Below are 22,729 nucleotides of genomic sequence, written 5' to 3'. Positions count from 1 at the left end.
ATTTGGATTCACTTTTCTCTGTGTGAACTGGCTTCTTTCTCAGGCAGAGTAGAAATTGCCCAGCAGCAGCTCTGAGCCTTCATTCTACCCCAGGAGTTTTAGCAAAAGTCTCACCGATGTTTCTCATTGGCCTAGCTTGGGTCATATGCTCACCCCCAAACCCGCCTGTGGGAGATTGAATCATGAACCCCAATGAAAGACGTATATCCGTGTTCCTGTGGGTGCGAACCCATTAGTAAACAGACCTTGACTGTTAGTTAAGGTGTGGCCCAGTTGGATCAGGGTGGGTGTTAATCTGTGTCACTGGAAGCCAGAGAGAGGGGAAACTGGGACACAATCAGTAGAAACCAGAAACCAGAAGAAGTCAGAAGGCTTAGGAGACAGAAGACAGAGAAAGCGACAGGAGACCAAGGACATCTCTGGGCATGCCCAGAATGCTGCTGACTCGGAGAAAGCATGGGCTTCCCGACATCTTCATTTAGACTAATAGAATTCAAAACTGAGAGACGATAAATGCTTGTTGTTTAAACAACCCATGTTACGGTATTTGTCATAGCAGCTCTGGCAAACTAGGACACTGTCATTGTGCCTCTGATTGGCCAGTCCTGAATTACCTGCCCACACGTAGAACAGGGGATAGACCACACACCCTGAAAGGGGTGTTGTAACCACAAGAAAGGGGTGTGTACCAACAACAGCGGGTGAAAGGACTAGTCATCTATCACTGCATTTATTAATAGGTATCATCACTCTCAGGAGTGTAAATAGTAAAATAAAGGACCCATAAATGCCAAAAGCAATTAATGACCTTCAAGAAATATCTCAGGTCATGTAGGGATTTCAAAGAGTGGGAGGGATTGGAGGCAGGACCCATGGAGGCAGCCCCCATTCCACTGTCCCATACGGCTGGTTCTGCTGATATTCTGAGCTGAGCACTTGTGGTCCCAGTGCCCCAGCTTCCCACCCACCTCCTGCCTGTGTAGGAGAGGTGGTCCATACCACCAAGGGACTTAGGAGACTTCAGAATAACATGCCAACATTGCCAACCCAAGGGGCTTTCTAAATGCAAGTTTTAAAGAACAATCTCAAAACTCAGTTTTTCTTCTTTATAACATTGTGTTTTTCTTCCTTATAACATCCCATGAAATAGGTAAAACAAAGGACTATAGATTAAAATGAAAAGGTAGGGGGATTGAACCCTTCGATCCTGTGGCAGCAAAAACTTCCCACTAGCAGTATTTTGCATTCAGTTTGTCCCTCTCTGTGGGGATCACAGTGTGTGCTAGGCCCTGTACTGCCCTTCTTGGCCCCAAATTCTCCTGCTGCTGCCCAGTCCCCCTCGGGCCCTGCTGGAGATCTCTTCCATTGATGGATGCCTGACGGCCAGCAGTGCTCGAATCTGACCAGAGCGTCCTCTCCTCACCTGCTGGCCTCAGGGCTCTCCAGCCTGTCGGGGAGACCCCCTGCCTCATTGCTGTGGCCACACAAGTGGCCCTTCCCTGAGGAAAGTCCATTCTGCAATAGGTAGAGGCTGGACATTCTCTCCTACAGCAACCAAAGAGAAGCAACAGATTCTGGGCTGGTGTGTGAGGAGCAGACTGGTTTGGGCTGCCCACAGAAGCTAGCCACGTAAGCCAGGGACCCCCTGCCTCGTTGCAGTGGCCACGCAAGTGGCCCTTCTCTGAGGAAAGTCCATTCTGCAATAGGTAGAGGCTGGACATTCTCTCCTACAGCTGAACGTTAGTCACCCAGCTGGTGTATGAGGAGCAGCTCACCCGTGGCCTGGTGGCTCTGATTTGGGCTGCCCATGGAAGCTAGCCACGTGAGCCAGGCTTTTATGCAAACCTGGAGAAACAAGAGGAAACAACACTTGGCTTGTGGTTGAAACAGTCTTTCACCTACTAGCCATTTGGTTTGGGGCAAGATACTGACCCTTTCTAAAATTCACTTTCCTTGTGGGAAAAAAAAATGGCAAGTCATAGATCCCACCCTACAAGTATTATTATCCTCAATCTACAGTCGAAGAATCTGAGGCTCACAGAGGTTGGCTGGATTGCTTAGAGTGACACAGCAAGTGGGAATGACCGAATATGGACTCAGACCGCAGTCTGCTGCTGTCTGTTGTCTGCTCTTCCTAATAACCATGACCTTGGCTGATGTCATGTCCCCAGGAATGGCTCTGTCCTTGTCCAGCTGGAGCCCTACAGCCCCAAAGCCTGGCCAACTAGGCAGAAATTATGTGTCAGGCACAGTACTCAGTGCTCAATAATTATTAAAGCAAACTGTGTTTTCCTCCTCCAAAGAGGAGCAGGAGCTTGAATCAGGAGAGGGCCCCAGCTGATCCTTGCAAAGGGTGCATTGCTCTTAGTAAGAATAAGCAAGTGCTTATAGCTGGGAACATCTTGGTTTGCCTTAGTCTCCCAGAGGAAACCGAAAAACTCCATGTTGTAATATAAGATGGGAAAAGAGAAAGAAAATCTTCTCTTCTGCAACAGGGTCAAAGATGAGGATGAAATTATGATACAAGATGTATTTGTTATGGAAAATCTTCTAGTTCAGGCTATTAACCATATTTTCCACGTATGAGAGGATTCTTGACAAGGTCATCTACAATAAGAGTATTCCAGGGTGAAATCTTATTTTTTCAATGGGAAACATCTCCCTGTTCTCTAACAACCCTTGCTTATTTTCTTTTTCAGTTTGTGTGTCTTAGTTAGTTTCATAATGTTGCTCATAATTGTCCCTTTTTAGCCCATTAGCAGTTTCTCCAACTACACTGTTATATTTATGTCTCAGAACTGAATTAGTATGTATTTCTTCATCTAAAGCCATATGGAGCATAAAAATCATATGGCAGCATTCAGAAATGGCCATTCTCACCCATGCTCTGCCAACTTGGCAGAAAAAGCCAGAGAATTGGCACAAAGGAATGGCAAGTGAGGTCTTCAGTAAAGCTGCCACATGCCATTTTCCTTTTAAAACCCGAGTGTGCTTAAGTCTTCAATATTTGGCTCTAAGAAAGATGGCCGGAAATAGGCTTTTCCAAAATATCACCATTTCTAAACAGGCTTAGGCCTAATTACAGGCAGTTTATATACTGAAACATACAAACAATACTGTGCAGTGTATTTTTACTCATTGTTTAAAATTTTGAAAAGGCTTGCTTTTCTCTGGAAAACTGCTACATGAACAAGGCCAAGGTAGATATGGAAACTCAGTGCATGTGTTTGGAAGATTTATACATGCAGAAAAAACAGTGAGGTGTAAAGTAAATTTCTGATTGTAGAATGGATAAAAGTTGAACAAAAATATATTCCCTGCTAGGCAGAACATAAACTCTTTTTAAAAACATGTCTCTTGTTTAATGGGACAGAAAAGCCTGGACCGCTTTTTAAAATGACGTTTCTATAGCAAACCTTTGAGGTAATCGTGGCTTCTCAGTCCAAGGTGAAAATGACATTGCCTGACAGAATATACAGCCGACAGAATATACAGCCATGCACAAGTGGTACCTCCCTGGGCTAAGAGAGAGCACAAGAAAACTTTAGAAACAGGCTTTCAAATTACGCACCATTAGGAAGCAGGTTTTATACACATTTGCCATTCAACACAATGGAGTAAGTTCCCTTCTGAAGCATGAGTCCTGCTCTTTACTTTAAAAAAGAAAAAAAACACACACACACACCTTTTTGAGATATAATTCACATACCACAAAATCCACCCGTTTAAGGTCTAGGGTTCAATTCCCAGGGTCTCCTGGTGAAGGCAAGCTGGCCCGTGCAGCATGCTGGCCTGAGTGGAGAGCTGGCTCACGCGGAGAGCTGACCCGAGTGGAAAGCCAGTACAGCAAGATGATGCAACAAAAAGAGACACAGAGGAGAGACAATAAAAAATGCAGCAGACCAGGGAGCTGAGGTGGAGCAAGCGATTAAGCCTCTCCCTCCCACTCCAGAAGGTCCCAGGATCGGTTCCCAGTACCACTTAAAGAGAAGACAAGTAGACACAGAAGAACACAGAGAACAGACAATGAGGGGAGGAGGAGAGAAATAAATAAGTAAATCTTTAAAAATTTTTTACCCATTTAAAGTGTACAATTCATGGCTTTTAGTATATTTACACTGTTGTGTAACCAACACTGCAATCAATTTTGGGGGTACATTTTCAGTACCCCCAAAAGAAACCTCACACACCTTGGGCTCTTGCCCTCTCTCCAACTCCCCATCTCCCCAGCCCTAGGCGGCCGATAATCTACTTCCTGGCTCTACAGATTTCCCTATTTTGCATAATTCACATACACAGAAGAATATAATATAAGGCTCTTTGTGACTGGCTTCTCTCACTTAGCATAAGGTTTTCAAGGTTCACTTGTGTTTTAGCATGCATTGGTAATTCACTTCTTTCTATTGCCAGATATTTCATTGTATTTTTGTACATTTTAATTATCCATTCATCAGGTGAGGGACATTTGGGTTGTTTAACTTTTGGGCTATAATGTTGCTATGAATATTTGTGTACACATTTTGAGTGTGTCAATTTCTTGGGTGTATACATAGGAGTGGAATAGCTGTATTATATACAGTAATTCTATGTTTAACCCATTGAGGAAATGCTGGGCTATTTTCCAAAGCAGCTAAATCATTTTACATTCCCATTGGTAGTGTATGATGGTTCCAGTTACTCCATGTCCTTGTCAGCACTTGTTGTTATCTGTTTTTCTTGTTTGTAGCAATCCTAATTGGTATGCAGTGTAATCCCATTGTGGTTTTATCAGTTGAGCCACATCCGCTTCCCCCATTGTTGGTTTTAATGTGCATTTCTTTGATGGCTAATAATATTGAGCATCTTTTCATGTGCTTATTCGATATTTATATATCTGCTTTGGAGAATGTCTATTCAAATCTTTGCTTATTTCTAGTTGGTTTACCATTTTCTAATTGAATTGTAAGAGTTCTTTATATATTCTGGATACCAGTCCCTCATCAGTTTTATGATATGCAAGTATTTTCTCCCATTCTGTGAGTTATCTTTTTACTTTTTTCATGGTATACCATTTGCACCACAAACATTTTTAATATTAATAAATTCGATGTATCTATTTTTCTTTTCTGTTGCTTGTGCTTTTGATGTTATATCTAAGAAACCATTGCCTAATTCAAGGTCATGAAGATTTACTCCTATGTTTGATTCTAAGAGTTTTAATAGCTTTATCTCTTACATTTAGGCCTATGATTAATTTTTAGTTAATTTTTGTTTATAGTGAAGGAAAGGGGTCAAACTTCATTTTTTGTATGTGGATATTCATTTGTTCCAGAATCATTTTTTAAAAGACTGTTCTTTTACTTTTATATTATCTTGGTACCCTTTTTAAAAATCAAATGCACATAAATATAAGCATCAGGTTGAAGATACTCCTTCTAGTCCTAGTTTCTTGAGAATTTTCATAATGACATAATGTTAGCTATTGTCAAAAGCGTTTTTTCTTCATCTATTGAGATGATTATGTGCTCTTCCCTTTAGTCTATCAATATGGTGTGTTACATTAAAATGGTGTAATATATTATATTTGCTGTTAAACCAACCATGCATTCCCAGGAAAAAAATCTCATGTAGTCATGATGTGTAATCCTTTTAGATGTTGTTAGAATCTGGTTGTTAGAATTTGTGTTTTTCTAGGAATTTTTCATTTCATCAAAGGCACCTAATTTGTTAGAATACATTTATTCATTGTATTCCTTTGTAATCTACTTCATTTCTGTAAGGTCAGTAGTGATGTCTTGATATTGGTAATTTGAGTCTTCTCTTTCCCTCTTATTCAGTCTAGATAAAGGATTTCCAATGCTGTTTAATCATTTCAAAGGACAAACTTTTGCCTTTTTAATTTTCTGTTGTTTTTCTTTTTTTTCCCATTTATTTCCACTCTAATCTTTATTATTTTCTTCCTTCTGCTTGCTTTGGATTTAGTTTGGTCTTCTAGTTACATAAGGTAGAAAATTAGGTTATTGATTTGAGATCTTTACTTTTTTAACATAGGCACTTAATAGCCACAGATTTTCCTCAAGTACTGCTTTAGCCATGTCCCAGAGATTTAAGTATGTTGTGTGTTCATTTTTATTCATCTCAAGGTATTTTTTTATTTCCCTTGTGATTTCTTCTTTGATCCATTGGTTATTTGGGAGTGTGTTGTTTAATTTCCACATATTTGTTTATTTTTTCCAAATTTCTTCCTGTTGTTGTTTTCTAAATTAATTCCATTGTGTTTGGAGAACATACTCTGCATGATTTCAATCCCTTTAAATTTATTGATATTTGTTTTGTGCCCTAACGAATGGTCTATCCTGAACAGTGTTCCATGTTTACTTAGGAAGAATATGTGTTTGTTATTGTTTGGTGGAGTGTTCTAAAGATGCCTGTTAGGTCTAGTTGGTTTAAAGCGTTGTTGACGTTTTCTAATTCCTTGTGGATCTTCTGCCTATTTAGTCTAAGAATTACTGGAATCTTCATATTTAAGTTTACTATTATTGTTGAATTGTCTATTTCTCCATTCAATTTTGGCAGTTTTTTCTTCACGAATTTTGGGACTCCGCTATTATGTACTGTATTAATCAGCCAAAGGGGTGCTGATGCAAAATACCAGAAATTGGCTGTTCTTTTTTTTTTTAGGATTAAAAAATTTATTTTTTATTTTTAACATTTTTTTTTATTATGGTTGGTTTTTATAAAGGGTATTTATTTGGGTAGAAGTTTACAGTTACCATGCCATAAAGTGGAAGTTACTTTCCTCACCAAAGTTTGTTGCCACGTGTTGGAGCATGATGGCTGCTGCTGTCAGCCAGGGTTCAGTCTTCCTGGGTTCCTCTCTTCCCAGGGCTCATTTCTCTTTGGTCTCACACGTTTGTTTTCGCTGCAAGGTCAGCTGTAGACTATGAGGCTCTCTAGGCTTTACCTCTTTCCACAAGGCCAGCTGTAGACTATCAGGCAACTGGCTTTGCCTCTCTCCCAAGGGCTCAATTCTCTCTGGGCTCAGCTGCTCTATTCCTCTGCAAACTTACTTCCCAGGCTCCAGCTCAAAAACTCCAGCATCAAAACTCCAACTAACTCCTCTGCTCGGCCTTGTAGTTTTCTCTGTGAGTGTCTGCCCACCAAGGGGTGGGGACTCAGCATCCTACTGACTTGGCCCAGTTAAAGCCTTAATCATTATTTAATCAAGTAAAAGTGAAACCTCTGAATCCAATGCAATCAAATGTACAGACAGGCCAGTTTACAAACATAATCCAATATCTATTTTTGGACTTCATAAATAATACCAAACTGCTACAGGTGCATATTCGTTATAATTATTATATCCTCCTGATAGACTGACCCTTTTACCATTGTGAAATGTCCCTCTTTAACTCTATGACATTTTTTGTTAAGGTCTATTTTTTCTGATATTGGTATAGTCTCTCCAGCTCTCTTATGGCTGTTGTTTGCATGGTGTATCTTTTTCTATTCTTTGCTTTCAATCCATTTGTATTTTTGAATTTAAACTGTGCTTCCTGTAGGACCACATATAGTTGGTTTCTTGTTTTTTAATCCATTCTGATAACCTCTGCCTTTTGATTGTTCAATTGCTTCATAATTAATTTTATTAGTATGGTTGGATTCATACCTATCATTATGCTTTTTGTTTTCCATAGTCTCATGTCTTTTTTCTTCCTTTGTTCCTCCTTTTATACCTTCTTTTGTATTAAGTGGATATTTTCTGGTGTAAAATTTTAATTTCTTTAATGATTTTTTAACTATATATTTTGAATTATTTTCTTAGTGGCTGCTCTGGCACTTATATTTCTTAACATCAAAACCTACTTCAGGTGGCGGACTTAGCCCAGTGGTTAGGGCACCCGTCTATCACATGGGAGGCCCACGGCTCAAACCCCGGGCCTCCTTGACCCGTGTGGAGCTGGCCGACGCACAGTGCTGATGCGTGCAAGGAGTGCCATACCATGCAGGTGTGTCCCCCATGTAGGGGAGCCCCCTGTGCAAGGAGTGCACCCCGTAACGAGAGCCGCCCAGCGCGAAAGAAAGTGCAGCCTGCCCAGGAATGGTGCCACACACAGGGAGAGCTGACACAACAAGATGATGCAACAAAAAGAAACACAGATTCCTGTGCCACTGACAACAACAGAAGCGAACAAAGAAGATGACGCAGTGAATAGACACAGAGAACAGACAACCGGGGTGGGGGGCAGGAAGGGGAGAGAAATAAATAAATAAATAAATCTTTAAAAAAAAAAACCTACTTCAGATTTAAACTATAGCTTCCCAGTGAAATGTAGAAACTTTACTCCTAAATAGCTTTATTCCACAGGCCCATTTGTGCTATTATTTTATACATATTACCTCAATATATGTTATAAACTCACCAATATTTTGTTAAAATTATACTTTATATAATCATATATCAGTTAAGGAAGATAAGAGAAGAAAGGCGAGCAAATTTTTATTTGTAAAGATTATTAGATTAACTTTAAACTACCAATTCTTATTCTCTTTATTTCCTCCTGTGGATTGAATTACCATCTGGTATTATTTCTTTACTTCAGTACAGCGTTTTCCCCACCTATGACTTCTGTTCTGCTATTATCAAGTATATTACATTTCTATGGTATAATCACATCAATACACTTATTTAAGTATTATTTTATGGAATTACTTAAAATCAGTTAAGAGAAGGAGGAAGAAAGATGCTGTTACATTATCTTTTATAATTACCTACATAATTAGCTTTGCTGGCCCCTTGGTTTTATCATGTGAATTCAAATTACTGTCTGATATCATCTGCTTTCACCCTGAAGGAATTCCTTTTGTATTTCTTGTAAGACAAGTCTGATAGCAACAAATTCACCAAATTTTTGTTTATCTGGGAATATAACCTTCTTTTTGGTTTCTGTTTGTTTTTGTTTTCTCCATTTTTGAAAGATAGTGTTGCTGAAAGTGATCATCTTGGTTGAAAATCTTTTACTGCCCTTTGTCCTCCTTTGTTTTTGGTGACTAGTCAGTTCTTAAACTTTCGGGGGTGCCATTCTATGCGATGAATCATTTTTCTCTTCCTGCTTGTAGGACTTTCTCTCCTTTTTTTTTTTTTTTTTAACTTTCAACATTTACCTATGATATGTCAGGTTGTAGATCCCTTTGCTTTTATCTTACTTGGTGTTCATTTAAATTATAGAATGTGTAGATTTTTAATTGAATTTGGGAAGTTTCCAGTCATTATTTGTCAATTTTTTCTGCTCCTTTCCATCTCTCCTCTCCTTCAGGTTATTCATTGATCATTTTTTGGTGTGCTTAATAGTGTCCCACATTTCTTCAAGGCTCTGTTCATTATTTTTCATTCTTTATTTTCTCTTTCAACTTGCATAATCTCTACTGAACTATCTCCAAACTTACTGGTTATTTCTTCTACCAGTTCAAATCATTACTGAGCCAGTCAAGTGAATTTTCTATTTTGATTATTATACTTTTCCAACTCCAGAATTTCCATTTTGTTTTTTAAAAATAATTTCTATATCCTTATTTATATTTTGTATTTGATGAAACATTGCTATTATGTCTTCCTTTATTTTTTATACTTGGCTGCTTTGAATCTTTACCTGTTAAGTCCAATACCTGGGCCCCTTTCAAAGCAGTTTCCATTGCCTACATTTTCCCCCATGTGTGTTGATACATTCTGTTTCATTGCATGCCTTGTTATTTATTTGTTTGTTTGTTTGTTTATTTCAGCCTAGTGACTGAGTAATGTACCTGGTGACTTAGCAGTATACTAAATGGACAACTACATTTACTTACTCTTTATGCTTTATTTTTTATGGCCTATGCTTACCAGTATATAAATTCATTCCTTTAACATTTATTTAACAAATATTTATTGAGTGCATATTATTAACCAGGCAATGTCCTACCTAGGTTAAGAAGAAATCCATGCCTGATAGATCTTACACTTCAGTGGGGTGGCCACACAACAAGCAAATATGCTTGCAATTTTTTGTTGAAAACTGGGCATTTAAATGATATTGAAACAACTCTGGATTGTTGATGCCCTCCCAACCTCACCCTAATGGTTGATGTTGCTGTTGTTTGCATGGTCATTTATTCAGTTGTTAATGTTTTGACTGAACTATTAAATTATGTATCCTCTGCCAGGTACAGCCTCTGATGTCCCTCCTCAGATTTTTTTCTTGTATTTATCTTTTAGCCTGGCTGCCTAGGGGTTACCCCTAAGAGGGCCTAAGTCACTTATTAGTCTAAGGATATGCCTACACCCCTTTTTTTCCCAAAGCAGTTTTATTGAGGTATATTCACATATGATACAGTCTATCCAAATTGGACAATCAATGGATTTTAGTATAATCACAGTCTACACACTCTTTGCTAGTTTGATTTTTACCCTTTACCATCGGATATTTGTGTGATTTAGAGACTGCTATCATAGTTCAGGAAGTTTACCTTTCCCTCCCCCACATTTAGCCAGACACTAGTAGTAGTTTGGATTTTCTCTCTCAAATCACTCCTGGGAGAGCACAGCCTTGAGAAACACACAAATCTTCCAAAGTGAGAGGAATGTGTGTGCTTTTATTTTTGAGCCTGGCTTCCTAGGAGTTACTCTGAGATCAAAGTAGCTTCTTATTCAGCCAGTGTTTGTTCAGCAGTTGAGCTTAAGCCCCTTGCGCCAGTGAGGCCTGAGCCCTTTGGTGAAGGATCTGGGTGCCTTCTGGGGACTGTTTTCAAGTCTTCCCCCATGTCCTGTTCTAATTCTTCCCCAGTGGGTACGACCTGGTACCTCAGCACAACTTTCTCGCCCCTCCAGGGATGATTGTGATCCCAGAAGGATTCTCCTTGGCTTTCCTTTCCCTGATTCTCTGATTGCTCTGCTGTTTTGCTGGTTGCTACTAGCATCGTGGAGCCACGAGCGCCTTCCTATTACTTTCCACCACGACGGCCACGTTATTTCTCAGGCGTGGAATTCTCCATACTCTTCCAAATTCAGTCAGACAGCTCAGGCGGTGCCATGGTGCTCTCTACCATGCAGCTAGCCTCTCTCCTGGGCAAAACCTCTATACCCCTGCACGGCAGCTGACAGCAGGGACGGTGGGGCTATTTGGGCCCCAGCATTCTTGGCGCGCCATGCCTAGAGGAGAGCAACCACCCTGAGTGAGGACTGGCTGGGGAAGGGAGACCAGCTCTCTCTGACACGCTGGCCAGGACTGGAGCTGCAGCAGGTGCTGGGGGAGATGAGACAGGCAGGTGGCCATGTGCTCTGAGGGTGAAGCTACAGCCTTAGACTGGAGCTGGGGGCAGCGGGAGCTCTGTCTTATTGATGTCATCTGTACACAACAGAGATCCAGGAGTCATTTCTGTAAGACAGACCTTGATGGGGAGGAAGGGCCAGTGGTGGCTCAAATGCCTCAGACTTGCTGTTTTTACTAAGATTTAGCAGATTTTATTGAATGACTATGCCTCCATTGCTGTATGTCCTTAGGACAATTTTAGAGACTCTAAAAAATAGTATGGGTTGGGGGAAAAATATACCAAATGTAAGATAAGGAATATAGTGGGTAATAATATTTTGATGATGCTCTTGCGTAGTTTGTAACAAATGTTTCACACCGATGCAAAGAGTTGGTGGAGGGGTGATGTATGAGACCCCTGCATGATGTTATGTATGTTATTTTGTAAGTTCACAATCTTTACTATACACTTATTATTTATGTGTGTTCATGTATGAATGATATCCTTCAATAAAAATTTTAAAAAACAAAACAAAAAAAGATAGGTGATGACCTGACCGAACTCCACAGTCCGGCTGGCCCGCAGGATGGGCAGGGTGAGTATCTCTTTGAAAGGCTCACCCTCAAGTGCCAGAAGGAGCTTCCGGAGCCCAGAGGCTTTTGGGGGGCTCTATTCCCCCAGCATCCAGGCCTCTGCCTGAGCCCTCCAGCCAGCAGGCATCTTTCTAACTGCCATCTTGTAGGCCTCTAACAAGCCCTGAACCAAGTGTAAACAATAAAGCTTTTTGCAGCAAAAAACAAAAACAAAAACAAAACTATTTTGGAGTGGATAAACAGTAATGATTTTAGCAGAGTCTGAAATTCCGTGGTCATTGAAAATCTTATCTCTCATTCACCTTATAGAGCTAACTGCTTATAGGGAGAGTATTGGGTTCCCTGCTCATTCCTAATATGGTTACGTGTTATGCAAAAAAGGAAATCAAATACGAGGAAAGACAAAGTCCATGTTAACCTTGAATACTGAAGTCAGTTTCCCAAGCTCGTTCCATGTGGTCCCGTTTTCCTTCATGTCTTATTTTGCTGGTCTTGGCTCTACTTAGGTATCCTAGAAACATCTGGTTAAGGGAGATCAATTGTCTTTATTGATCCCTAAATATGTGCCAACTGCTGGGGATGGACAGGTAACTAAAAGTAGTCCTGCTAAGCTGTTATTTCCTCAGCCATAAAAATGAGGGTAATGATAAGAGCAACTGTCCCAATGTCGCTGGGGTGGCTATTATCACTACAAGGATTAAGTGAGATGATGCATTCCAGAAAACAAGTCATGTTCAGTGGATGGTACCTCTGATTACTGTGGTTTGCTTTTGTTTGTTTGTTTTAAGATTTATTTATTTTTTAAAGTTCTCTCCCCTCCCCCATTGTCTGCTCTGTGTCCATTCGCTATGTGTTCTTCTGTGTCCATTTTTGGCAGCATTGGGAATCTGTGTCTCTTTTTATTTCATCATCTTGCTGTGTCAGCTCTCTGTTTGTGTGGTGACACTCCTGGGTGGGCTGCACTTTTTTTTTACATGGGGCGGCTCTTCTTGTGGGGCGCACTCCTTGTGCGTGGGGCTCCGCTACGCGGGGGACACCCCTGCGTGGCACGGCACTCCTTGTGCATGGCAGCACTGCATGTGGGCCAGCTCCACACATGTCAAGGAGGCCCGGGGTTTGAACCCTGGACCTCCTATATGGTAGGCAGTCACTCTATCAGTTGAGCCACATTGGCTTCCCTGCTGTGGTTATTGTTATAAGTGTTATAAGTTATATTGTTATAAGTGTTAGGCTAATATGAGGAACTACTCCCAGTGGCACTGGGAGAAATATGCACTGGTCAATCATTGCTACTAGGAAACAACTTAAAGTATGTGACTTGGAAATGCTGAGTAGGTGCTGTGGTCTAAATAGGAAAGACCACGTGCTTTGTATTGCTTTGAGGTTTACTCAAGTGAGAATTAGTTGTAATGAAACAAGGCACCCATTGTTATCTGTGTGGCAATAGCTTGCCTAAAGCAGAAGATTTCATTTAATTTTAAGCTAGAACATCCTATTATAAATTTCCAACCCCTGTCAATATTTCATTTTTATCTTTAATGCATCTGCTGTGGTCTCATGCAAGACAGAGAAACTAAGAAAATTATCCTCTTTAATTAGCAAGCTAAGATCTTCCATGATTTAGGTGGTTGTTTTCTTAAAGATGTAAACATATGGGAATGGCTAAGGAAGATGCACAACGCAGTCTCTAGTTACATGACAGGGTGGGGAGAAAGCCTCTAAGCTCCTCACTCTGCCCCTGTTGTCTGCTCTCTGTGTCCATTTCCTGTGTGTTCTTCTGCTGTGTCTGCTTGTCTTCTCTTTAAGTGGCATTGGGAACTGATCCTGGGACCTTCTGGAGTGGGAGAGAGGTGCTCAATCTCTTGTGCCACCTCAGCTCCCTGGTCTGCTGCGTCTCTTATAGTCTTTCCTCTGTGTCTCTTTTTGTTGTGTCATCTTGCTGTGCCAGCTCTCTGCTGGGGCCAGCTTGCTACATGGGCCAGCCCTCCTGTGCAGGCCAGCACTCTGCTCGGGCCAGCTCACCACACAGACCAGCTTGCCTTCATCTGGAGGCCCTGGGAATCGAACCCTGGACCTCCTCTATGGTAGGTGGGAGCCCAATTGCTTGAGCCACATCCACTTCCCCATAACTCAGTCTTAATCGAGCAACATTTCATTCATATCATGCCCAGAAACAGACAATAGAAGAAAGTAATTTAAGAGCACATGCACATTGTATTTCTGGTAAATATTTTTCTCTATATGAATAAGTTCTAAATATTAAACTCAAGATGCAAGTTAAAGACATTTCATAACCTGAAAATCATGGTCATACTGACTTGCATGTTGCATCACCATGGCTCCCCCCCTGGTGGCACAAATCTCTGTAATATTTAATTTTCATAGTTGTTTGATATATTGAAGGTGGGGCAAGAGGGAAGGTAGGGCTTAGCATTTTCTGAAGTTTAATTATGATCAGCCAGTAGGTAGAGAGCACTTAGTGCCTGTGGGCCCTAAGCCTCTTCATTTTTTTGTTGTCTGTTTCCCCCACTGGAGAGGAGTGTCTGCGATGGCAGGAATTTTGAGGATTCACTACTGGTTCTAGGCTTTCTACTCAGCAGTGCCTGGAACACAGAGGTGCTTAGCAAATATGTTTCGAGTGCATGGATTAACCAAGATTGACCTCTAAGTTTGTTACGGATATTGTGAACTTGCAAAGCAAGCATACAGCTGTGTAGATTTCCCACACAACTCCACACCCTGGTGGAACATTTGTTACAGATTATGAGATAATATCATCAGACTCTTACCACCAATCATGGCCCATAGCAGACATTTGGCACACTTTTTCCATACACCTCCATCAGTTGCACCTCCTCCTCTAGGAAACGGTTCTCCAGGAAGTCACGGAGATGGGGGTCTGGGTTGGCAGATCCCAGGGCATGCAGGTCCCAAAGGGCCTGGTTCAGGGTCTTCTCCAGAACCAGGGCAGCTTCCATGGCTACCACCCCACTCACCTCGGGAAGGCTTCTGCAGGTCCTGGAAGAGGGCACGGCTGCTGCGCACGGGTTTTGCATCTTCAAGAGCTGCTCGGGGCCCTCGAGCTTCTCCTTCACCAACTCGCAGAAGAAGAGGTCTACACCCTTCAGGGCCGCCTTGTTATGGTCAAAATAGTAGCCCAAAGCGAGGTAGGCGTAGGAGGCCTGCAGCTGCAGGTTGATCAGGCAGTTGACAGAGGTCTCTGCTTGGGCGGAATCATTCTGACAGATCTGGGAGGCCATGGTTGGTGGACCAGGAGGAACTGACCACAAAAGACCGTGTGAGCTGGTCCTGGAAGTGCCGGAGGGCCGAGAAGCTGGTCCCAGAGGTGGCAACTGGAGAAGCAGTTGCAAGGTGGTCAACAGCTGAGGAGGTGTGGGGAAAAGTCCCCACGTTTGTTCCCTTCAAACACTGTTGAAGCAAGAGACAGAGCCGCCGGGCACCCTGTGCACTCCAAAATGGTTTTAGTGGAGGCATTGATCTAGTAGTTCTGACTAGTTAACACGAACCCGTAATCTGATCACGTCGCTTTGTCCTCCCTTCCTAAATGCAGTCACCAAACGCTTTGGTTTCATACAGGTGGGGAATTGAATTGGTGACTGGCTTGTCTGGGAATTGGTGACTGGCTTGTCTCTAAACTGACTTCCCTCCACCTTGAAGAAAGTCCTTTTCAGAAAAACAAATCTCATTTTCTATCGTAGACCCTAGCACAGAGCCAGGCCTCAGTAAATGTCTGTTGAATGAAAGAATGAGTGAGTGAATGAATAGACGAAATGGAAGGAAGTGAATGGGCAAATACTGATTGAGCACACCTTCATATCTGTCATTCAGTTCTCTGGGAAACACAAAAGGAAAATGAATCATGGTCCTTACCCACAAAGTGCTCATAATTAGGAAGGGGACCCAAGACCTCCGGTCACACAACCAGTGACGATGTTGGCCCTGTTACTACTAGCAACCTATCAAATCTAATACAACACTACATGGTGTGGCTCGGCACCTGCCTAGACAGATGCAGGAGGAATTGAAATAGGACTGGAATCAAAGAATCAATACTGTGCCCGTGTAAACATGATCCTAAAACTGAAAAAGATGAAATCTCAGTAGAAACCGGAGACCTTAGCAGCTGGTGTTGGCTTAACGAAGATGGATGTCAGTGTTCTTCGTCTCATTTCTGAAAGGTCTGGTCCCAAGTCCCCAAATAAATGAGTTTCCAAAGGGTTTGCAATATACTCCTTCGACTCCACTTCTCAGAATGGTTGAGAATCTGCCGCAGGTACTGAGCAAACCCCACTATTGCTAAGACAGGGTGACTAGAGGTGCTGGAGACAACCGAGAGACAGTAGATCTGTTCATTTAAGAGATACATAAACTCTGGTCTTCTGGTTTTAGAGAATAAATAGCCTGTTAGTTCCAGGGCATTCAGGTGCAGAAATGAACTAGACTTTCAACCGTGTGCTGCATCGCCTTGAAAGGTTTTTAGTGCTGTTGCTTCAAGGTCGCCATTGCTGTCTGCCATGTATCTGCACTACAGCAGTTCCAGTGCTTCCTGGAAATCCTGTTTGAGCCTTTGGCTTTTCCTCCAAGGATGCACCTAACTGCTGCTGTCCCACCTCACTACCCTTCGTTTCTGCCTTTGAGTTAGGCCTGCTGCCTTGGTAGCTGAATCAAAATTCATACAGAAGGAATCCAGGAGCCAGCCAGAAGGGCCCCGGAAGTTCTCTTTCATGATACATTGGGCTCTAAATTGAAATTCTAATGCTGACACTTCCAGATATTTGCTGTGAGACCTTTGGAGAGAAAGAGCCTTTCTTATTCTGTGTTTTCATATAAAAATGGGAATGACAATCCAATTGCTTTAAGTTCCTGGAAGGTGATAGGAGAAACTTAAACACAGTTTTGCTTGGAGTATTAGGACTTTGGTTCCCTGGTTATCTGTAGCCATGAAGTAACAAGGCTTTGAAGGAAATCCTGATTGATTGCCTAAACCTTTTGGGAATCTTCTCGTCTGAGGAAAAGAAATGAATGAATAAGTGGATTTGATCAAGGAGTAAATCAAATACTCTAAGCATCTTTTTTTTTTTTAGATCCCCCACCCCCCACCCCAGTTGTCTGCTCTCTGTGTCCATTCGCTGTGTGTTCTTCTGTGACCACTTCTATCCTTATCAGCAGCACCTGGAATCTGTGTTTCTTTTTGTTGCGTCATCTTGTTGTGTCAGCTCTCCATGTGTGTGGTGCCATTCTTGCGCAGGCTGCACTTTCTTTTGCGCTGGGTGGCTCTCCTTCCGGGGTGCACTCCTTGCACGTGGGGCTCCCCTATGCGGGGACACCCCTGCGTGGCAGGGCACTCCTTACGTGCATCAGCACTGCGCATGGGCCAGCTCCACATGGGTCAAGGAGGCCCGGGGTTTGAAACGCGGACCTCCCATGTCGTAAGCGGTCACCTTATCCATTGGGCCAAGTCCGCTTCCCCTAAGCATCTTTGAAACTAACACTGCCAGTTTATGTACTAAAGTGTTTGAAAAATATTTGTTGAAAGAATGAATAACCAATAAATCAATTCAATATACTTTTTAAAAAGTTCAAATCAACTTAGGACTTTATTCATCTTTGGTAACCTGGATAAAGAAACTAAGGCACAAAGAATTTAAGGACCTTAGAGATCTTATTGGCCAGATGTGTGTTCTTTTATTCATCAGTTTTGACTTAGGATTTTATAATTTTCTCACTTAACTTGGCATAATTTTTCCTTTTTATACATTTCCTAGATTGAGTCTCATGAAATTTAATTTCCATTAAAAATTTGCTTGTGTCCACATGTATAAAATTCAGCTAGGCATTCTTAGAACTTAAATTTTCTCACATAAGAATATGAACACATTTAAAATATACCTTTGTTGTAAATTTTTTGCTCTGCCTAATGAAAAATACTATATTTCACACTTGGAGTCATTTTCATTACAGATATATTTTATCTGTAGAATGAGACTCATCCTTTAAATAACATTTTCATTTTATGCATCTAGTTTATGCATGTCCATATGCAAATACTTTATTGGTCCACAGATTTCATTTACTGGCATCTCATTTAAATATAAAAATTGGAAACTAAATGAAAATAAATCTTTTTACTTCAAGGATGTTAGTATTAATAAAAGATACACCAGATTTGCAAAGATTTTATTTATCCATGGAATGAGTTCCTTGAATAGCTGGATAACAGTCTCAAGTCTTGCTAGCTATTTTGTTAGACAAATAATTGATTCATGTTCAAGTACTTTGTACATTTAATACTAACACCTACTTCTTGTAGGTAAGTATTGAATTGTACCACTTTTATGTTATTGATTCTGTATTATGACTGTTTTGAACTCTTTGTTTAGAACATAAAGGCACTAGGTTCTACATCTTAAAGCTTGTACTTATTGTTGACTGAAGAAGATCAGATTTGACTTAACTAAATGATTTCTATTCATCTTAACATTTTTGATCCTCCCTTTTACTAATTATAAGAAATTGAGTTTTATAAGGAAAAATGATAAAACAATAGCTATCCTAATTTTTTTTGAGAGGGAATGTTTTTATGCTACAGAGATATTACTCATTTTTTATATCTGGAACTAATTTCAATGGATCAGGAAATATTCATTCCCATAACTTGCAGCTGTGGAAGGTCAAGTACATGGGTTTAGACAGGGCTTACATGTTTACTGCCACTCTGGCGAGTTGGGACCCCTTCAGGTCTTTATTAGGAAATCTCACTCAGGCTTCTTTGAAAAGCTATGAGAAAAACCCTCAACAATTCAGGTGTCTTTTCCAAAATTCTTACCCAGAAAGTCGTTGTCTACCCACCCTCCGAGACTCAGCTGACTCCAGAGTTCTGTGGGCTTCCATAGGATCAGTCAGCTCACACCTTGTTTCAGGTGTGAGTCACCTCTCCTGAGAACCCTTCTCTGATCACATCACCTCCCCTCTTATGAGCTCTCACCTCTTCTCACCCCTCTAAATGCATGGAGACCAGTGACTGTCTCTACCTTTCTATAGCACAAGACTTGGCATATAATGTAGCCTCAATAAGTGATGCTGAATGAATGTAAAACAGTCAGGAAGATGCCTGGACCTGGAACTTGACTGTCTCACCTACACTGTCCTGTGCACTTCATTTCTGCTAGTAATTCTCCTGGCTGCTGGCTCTTCCTTGGTATGTGGAACTCCTTCTCTCTGCTCTCTTGAAACCAAGCACCCTACCTTTCACCACTTATCCATCCAATTTTCTCATCCAGTTTCTCACACTACATCTGTCCTTCAAACTCATGTGGACCTTCAGTCCATATTCTTTCTGTTTTCTTTCCGTCAGTCACCTTCCCATTTCTGTTCCTTCTCAAGACCACCTGGACTCCACGACATCTTCATTTTAACCACACTCTAGACAAAGTACTTGTTATGGATCAAATCATAGCCCCACAAAGACACCTTCAAGTCCCAAGGCCCAGTCCTGTGGATATGAACTCATCGTAAATAGGTTCTTTGAAGATGTTATTAGTCAAGGTAAGGCCAAACTGAGTCGGGATGGGCCTTAATCCAATATGACTGGCATTCTTATAAACAGGAAATTGAGACACTGTCAGCAGAAGACAGATGGGGAAAGAGACAGCCATGTGACGGAAGCAGAGACTGAGTTTGGGCAGCTGGCAAGCCACCACCAGAATCCTGCAGACTTCAGAGCCAGCATGACCGTGCTGACACCTTGCTTTTAGACTTCTAAGCTCCAAAAAAACCTCTGAGATAATGAAGTGCTGTTGTTTAAGCCAATTAGCCTGTGGCACTTTGTTTCAGCAGCTCTGGCAAACTAAGACCGTCTCCTCAATCCCTTGTCTTGTTGTCTCTCATTTGCTCCTGTCCCAGGTCAATGCCATTGATCCCAGCTCCTACATCCAGGCTGCTAAATGTGGCCCCCTATCTCAGAGACAAAATATAAACCATAAGAAGGCAATCCCACAATGTCCAACCACCACATCCAGTCTCAGGTCCTTTTCTCAGAGGAAAATATTTCCCTGTCCAGGCCGACCCCTCCTTTTGTACTCAAGATCTCATAACTTCCTGCACCTCAGAGACCCCGATATTATCCTTCTTCTTCAGTACCTCCCTTGTCTCCTTCTCTTTCAGTACCTGCTACAACTCCACCTCTCCTTCAACTACATCCTTATTTCTCTTATTCTCTTCACAGCGAAACTTTGTTGCATCCTGTTCATTTCCACCACCCCCAACATTCCTTTCATCAAAGTTATCTACAATGTATTTTTTTAACTAAATCCAGTGCACACTTTTCAGTGTGTCTCTCACAGGTTACTTGGTTCCATTTGCCATGGCCGTGTGCTCCTCCCAGCTGACATACTCTCTGGTCCTTGGCTTCAGGGACCAAACTTGATTTTATGTCAGCCTTTCCAGATTTTTCTCCTCAGTCTCCTTTGCAGTCATCTCTTATTCTGCTCACTCCTATAAATATTGGTATTCCTCAGGCTTCTGTACTTTTTTTTTTTGCTTAAAAGCCATCACAAATTCATTGTGAAATATAAGGAGGAAAAAGTACGACAAAGTTTCTCATGCACAAAAACCATGGCGCTGTTCTCTTCATGTGGTAGAAGTCAAATGGAACTGATCTGCCCCAGGCAGCTGGCTGGTCCCCACAAGCTCTTGTGTTGTAGAGAGGATCAGCATTGGTCTCTGCTGCGGATCGATTGGACTCTTAGTGATGGTGTCAGCATAGCACATTGGTAAGGAAGACTTTGTGCTGTTGAGACCTTGGGTAACCTCCATCCTGCCACCATGTCCAGTTTGTACCTAAACCCTTTGAGCACATTCTGAGGAAATGGGCTGACAAAAATTCGAAAATGTTATGCATTGACATTCACCTCCTCAATATTAAAAACCTCCTCTGCAAAGGGTACATATTGGGTGATATTTACAAGGGACACACATGTCCTTATATTCTATTTTCATTCTGAGAGGTCCACCCATATATTCTTTCCTAGACCTCCTTGTCATAAATCCTCCATATTTTTCCTTTTCAAATCCTTGGCCATCCAGCCAACTAGCCACTGTCCATTAATCAGCATAAACAAATACCCCTGAAAATATCTCCTTCCAGTCAACATGAAAAAATCTAAAATAAATTCCTCAAAAAGTTGAAGATATAGTTCCTGTAAGACTCAGCAATTCCACTCCTAGGTATGCACCTGAGAATTGAAAATGTATATTCATACTCAACCATATATGTAGCATTATTCATAATAGCCAAAATATGGAAACAACCCAACAAAGTCCATCAACTAAAGAATGCATAAACAAATGTGAAATATTCACATAATGAAATCCTACTTATTTATACACAGGAATGAAGTACTGATGCATGTTACAATGTGGGTGAACCTTGAAAACATTATGCCAAGTCAAAGAAGCCAGACACAGAGGGCCACACATTATTTATTTACATTTTAGTGAAATATCTAAAATAGGAAAATCTATAGAGAAAGAAAGTAAACTAGTGGTTAGCATTAGATGGAACAGGGGGATCTGGGAGGTGAAGAATTTATTTTGGGGAGGATGGAAATATTCTGAAATTAGATAATGGTGAAGATTGTTCAACATCATGAATAGATTAAAAACCACTGAATTAAACAATTCAAAATGGTTAAAATAGTGACTTCTATATTATATGAATTTTATTTCAATAAACTATATTATTAAAATTATGAAATGATAACAGGAAAAAAATCTACCACCTGAAATTCTGACAATTGGGAAGATTTCTATACTTTTTAGGTCACCAGTGGGTTAGGCTATAATCTGTAGCATGAGACTTTTATCTGGTATCAACATATTGTACAGAATTATCCATAATTCAGACTCAAAATTTTTCCAGGGGAGCAGGTGTAGCTCAGTGGTTTGAGCACCTGCTTCCCATATACAATGTCCAGGTTTTGATCCCCAGTACTGCCTGATGAACAAAATTCTTCCATAATCAATGGGTCATAAAGAATTCTCCACAAGGTTGTAAGTGAAGATGGAGCAAACAGTGGCAAAGAAGTGGGAGTAGGCACAACTGGGTGTGTCAGTTATACGTGCCTCTTTCCCAGCTGCCAGGATCTGTTTGAGCCTTCTCTCTTAGTAATGAAGAGCAGATCTTTTAAATAAGTGTTTCATCTTTGCTTATCGATGGCTCATCTTCTGATGCTGACAGAATTGTCACTTTCTTCAAACCAAAGCAAATCTGTTAACCAATCCCTTTTCCTTTTCATAGGAGTCTGTTGAGGGCACCACTCCTAGTGCCAGTTTGGTGTCAGTCAGAATTCAGTTGCAGAGAACAGAATTCACCTAAGCTAGCTGAAGCAGAAAGGGACTTAGTGCAGGGCAATAATAGTTTACAGAATCAAGGAGAAGGCTGAAAGGGCAGACACGAAGCTGAGTCTACAGGAACAACTCCCAAAACCCCACCTCAGAACTGAGCCTCCCAAAAGCTGCACCATGTTTAGGGAGCTGGTTTCTTACTTGGAAAGAAAGCCACTGCTACCGCTATCAGCAGAGCCGAGCTGCTTCTGCTACAGTATACACTGGCATGAAGGACCCCTCACACTGGGACACCTCTCCCCAGTTAAGTGAGTTCCAAATTCAAGTCTTACATGAGTGCTTTTGATTGGCAGAACTGAAATCCCATTTGGAAATCTAACAGCAAAGGAATCTGGGAAGCGTCGTTTTTAATTTTCTGGTTTCCTCAGTACAGGTAACCAATTCACTTTACCCACCACACAGAGATAACAGGTATGTCTTATAATAAGGGCTGTCTTTTTTTCTTA

The 22,729-nt window shown here is 41.2% G+C and overlaps 1 protein-coding gene across 6 annotated transcripts in view; it reads right to left on the bottom strand.

Annotated features, from left to right (window-relative positions):
* LOC131276009 (ferritin light chain-like) overlaps positions 1-22,729 on the bottom strand; it is a 178,559-nt gene that overhangs the window by 134,649 nt on the left and 21,181 nt on the right. Inside the window, exon 2 of one of the 6 annotated variants that reach the window (XM_071211852.1) lies at positions 14,040-16,884. The exons of the other annotated variants lie outside the window; for them this stretch is intronic. Within the exon in view, the coding sequence (XP_071067953.1) occupies positions 14,654-15,118 (465 nt within the window). The 5' untranslated portion in view covers positions 15,119-16,884 and the 3' untranslated portion in view covers positions 14,040-14,653. Of the gene's footprint in view, positions 1-14,039; positions 16,885-22,729 lie in introns of those variants that run through there. 6 annotated transcript variants of the gene reach the window in all.

The sequence above is a fragment of the Dasypus novemcinctus genome, chromosome 25 (assembly GCF_030445035.2).
Source record: "Dasypus novemcinctus isolate mDasNov1 chromosome 25, mDasNov1.1.hap2, whole genome shotgun sequence".
Taxonomy (NCBI): domain Eukaryota; kingdom Metazoa; phylum Chordata; class Mammalia; order Cingulata; family Dasypodidae; genus Dasypus; species Dasypus novemcinctus.
The sequence above is the reverse complement of the archived record's forward strand: the minus strand, read 5'-3'. Positions and strand labels throughout refer to the sequence as shown.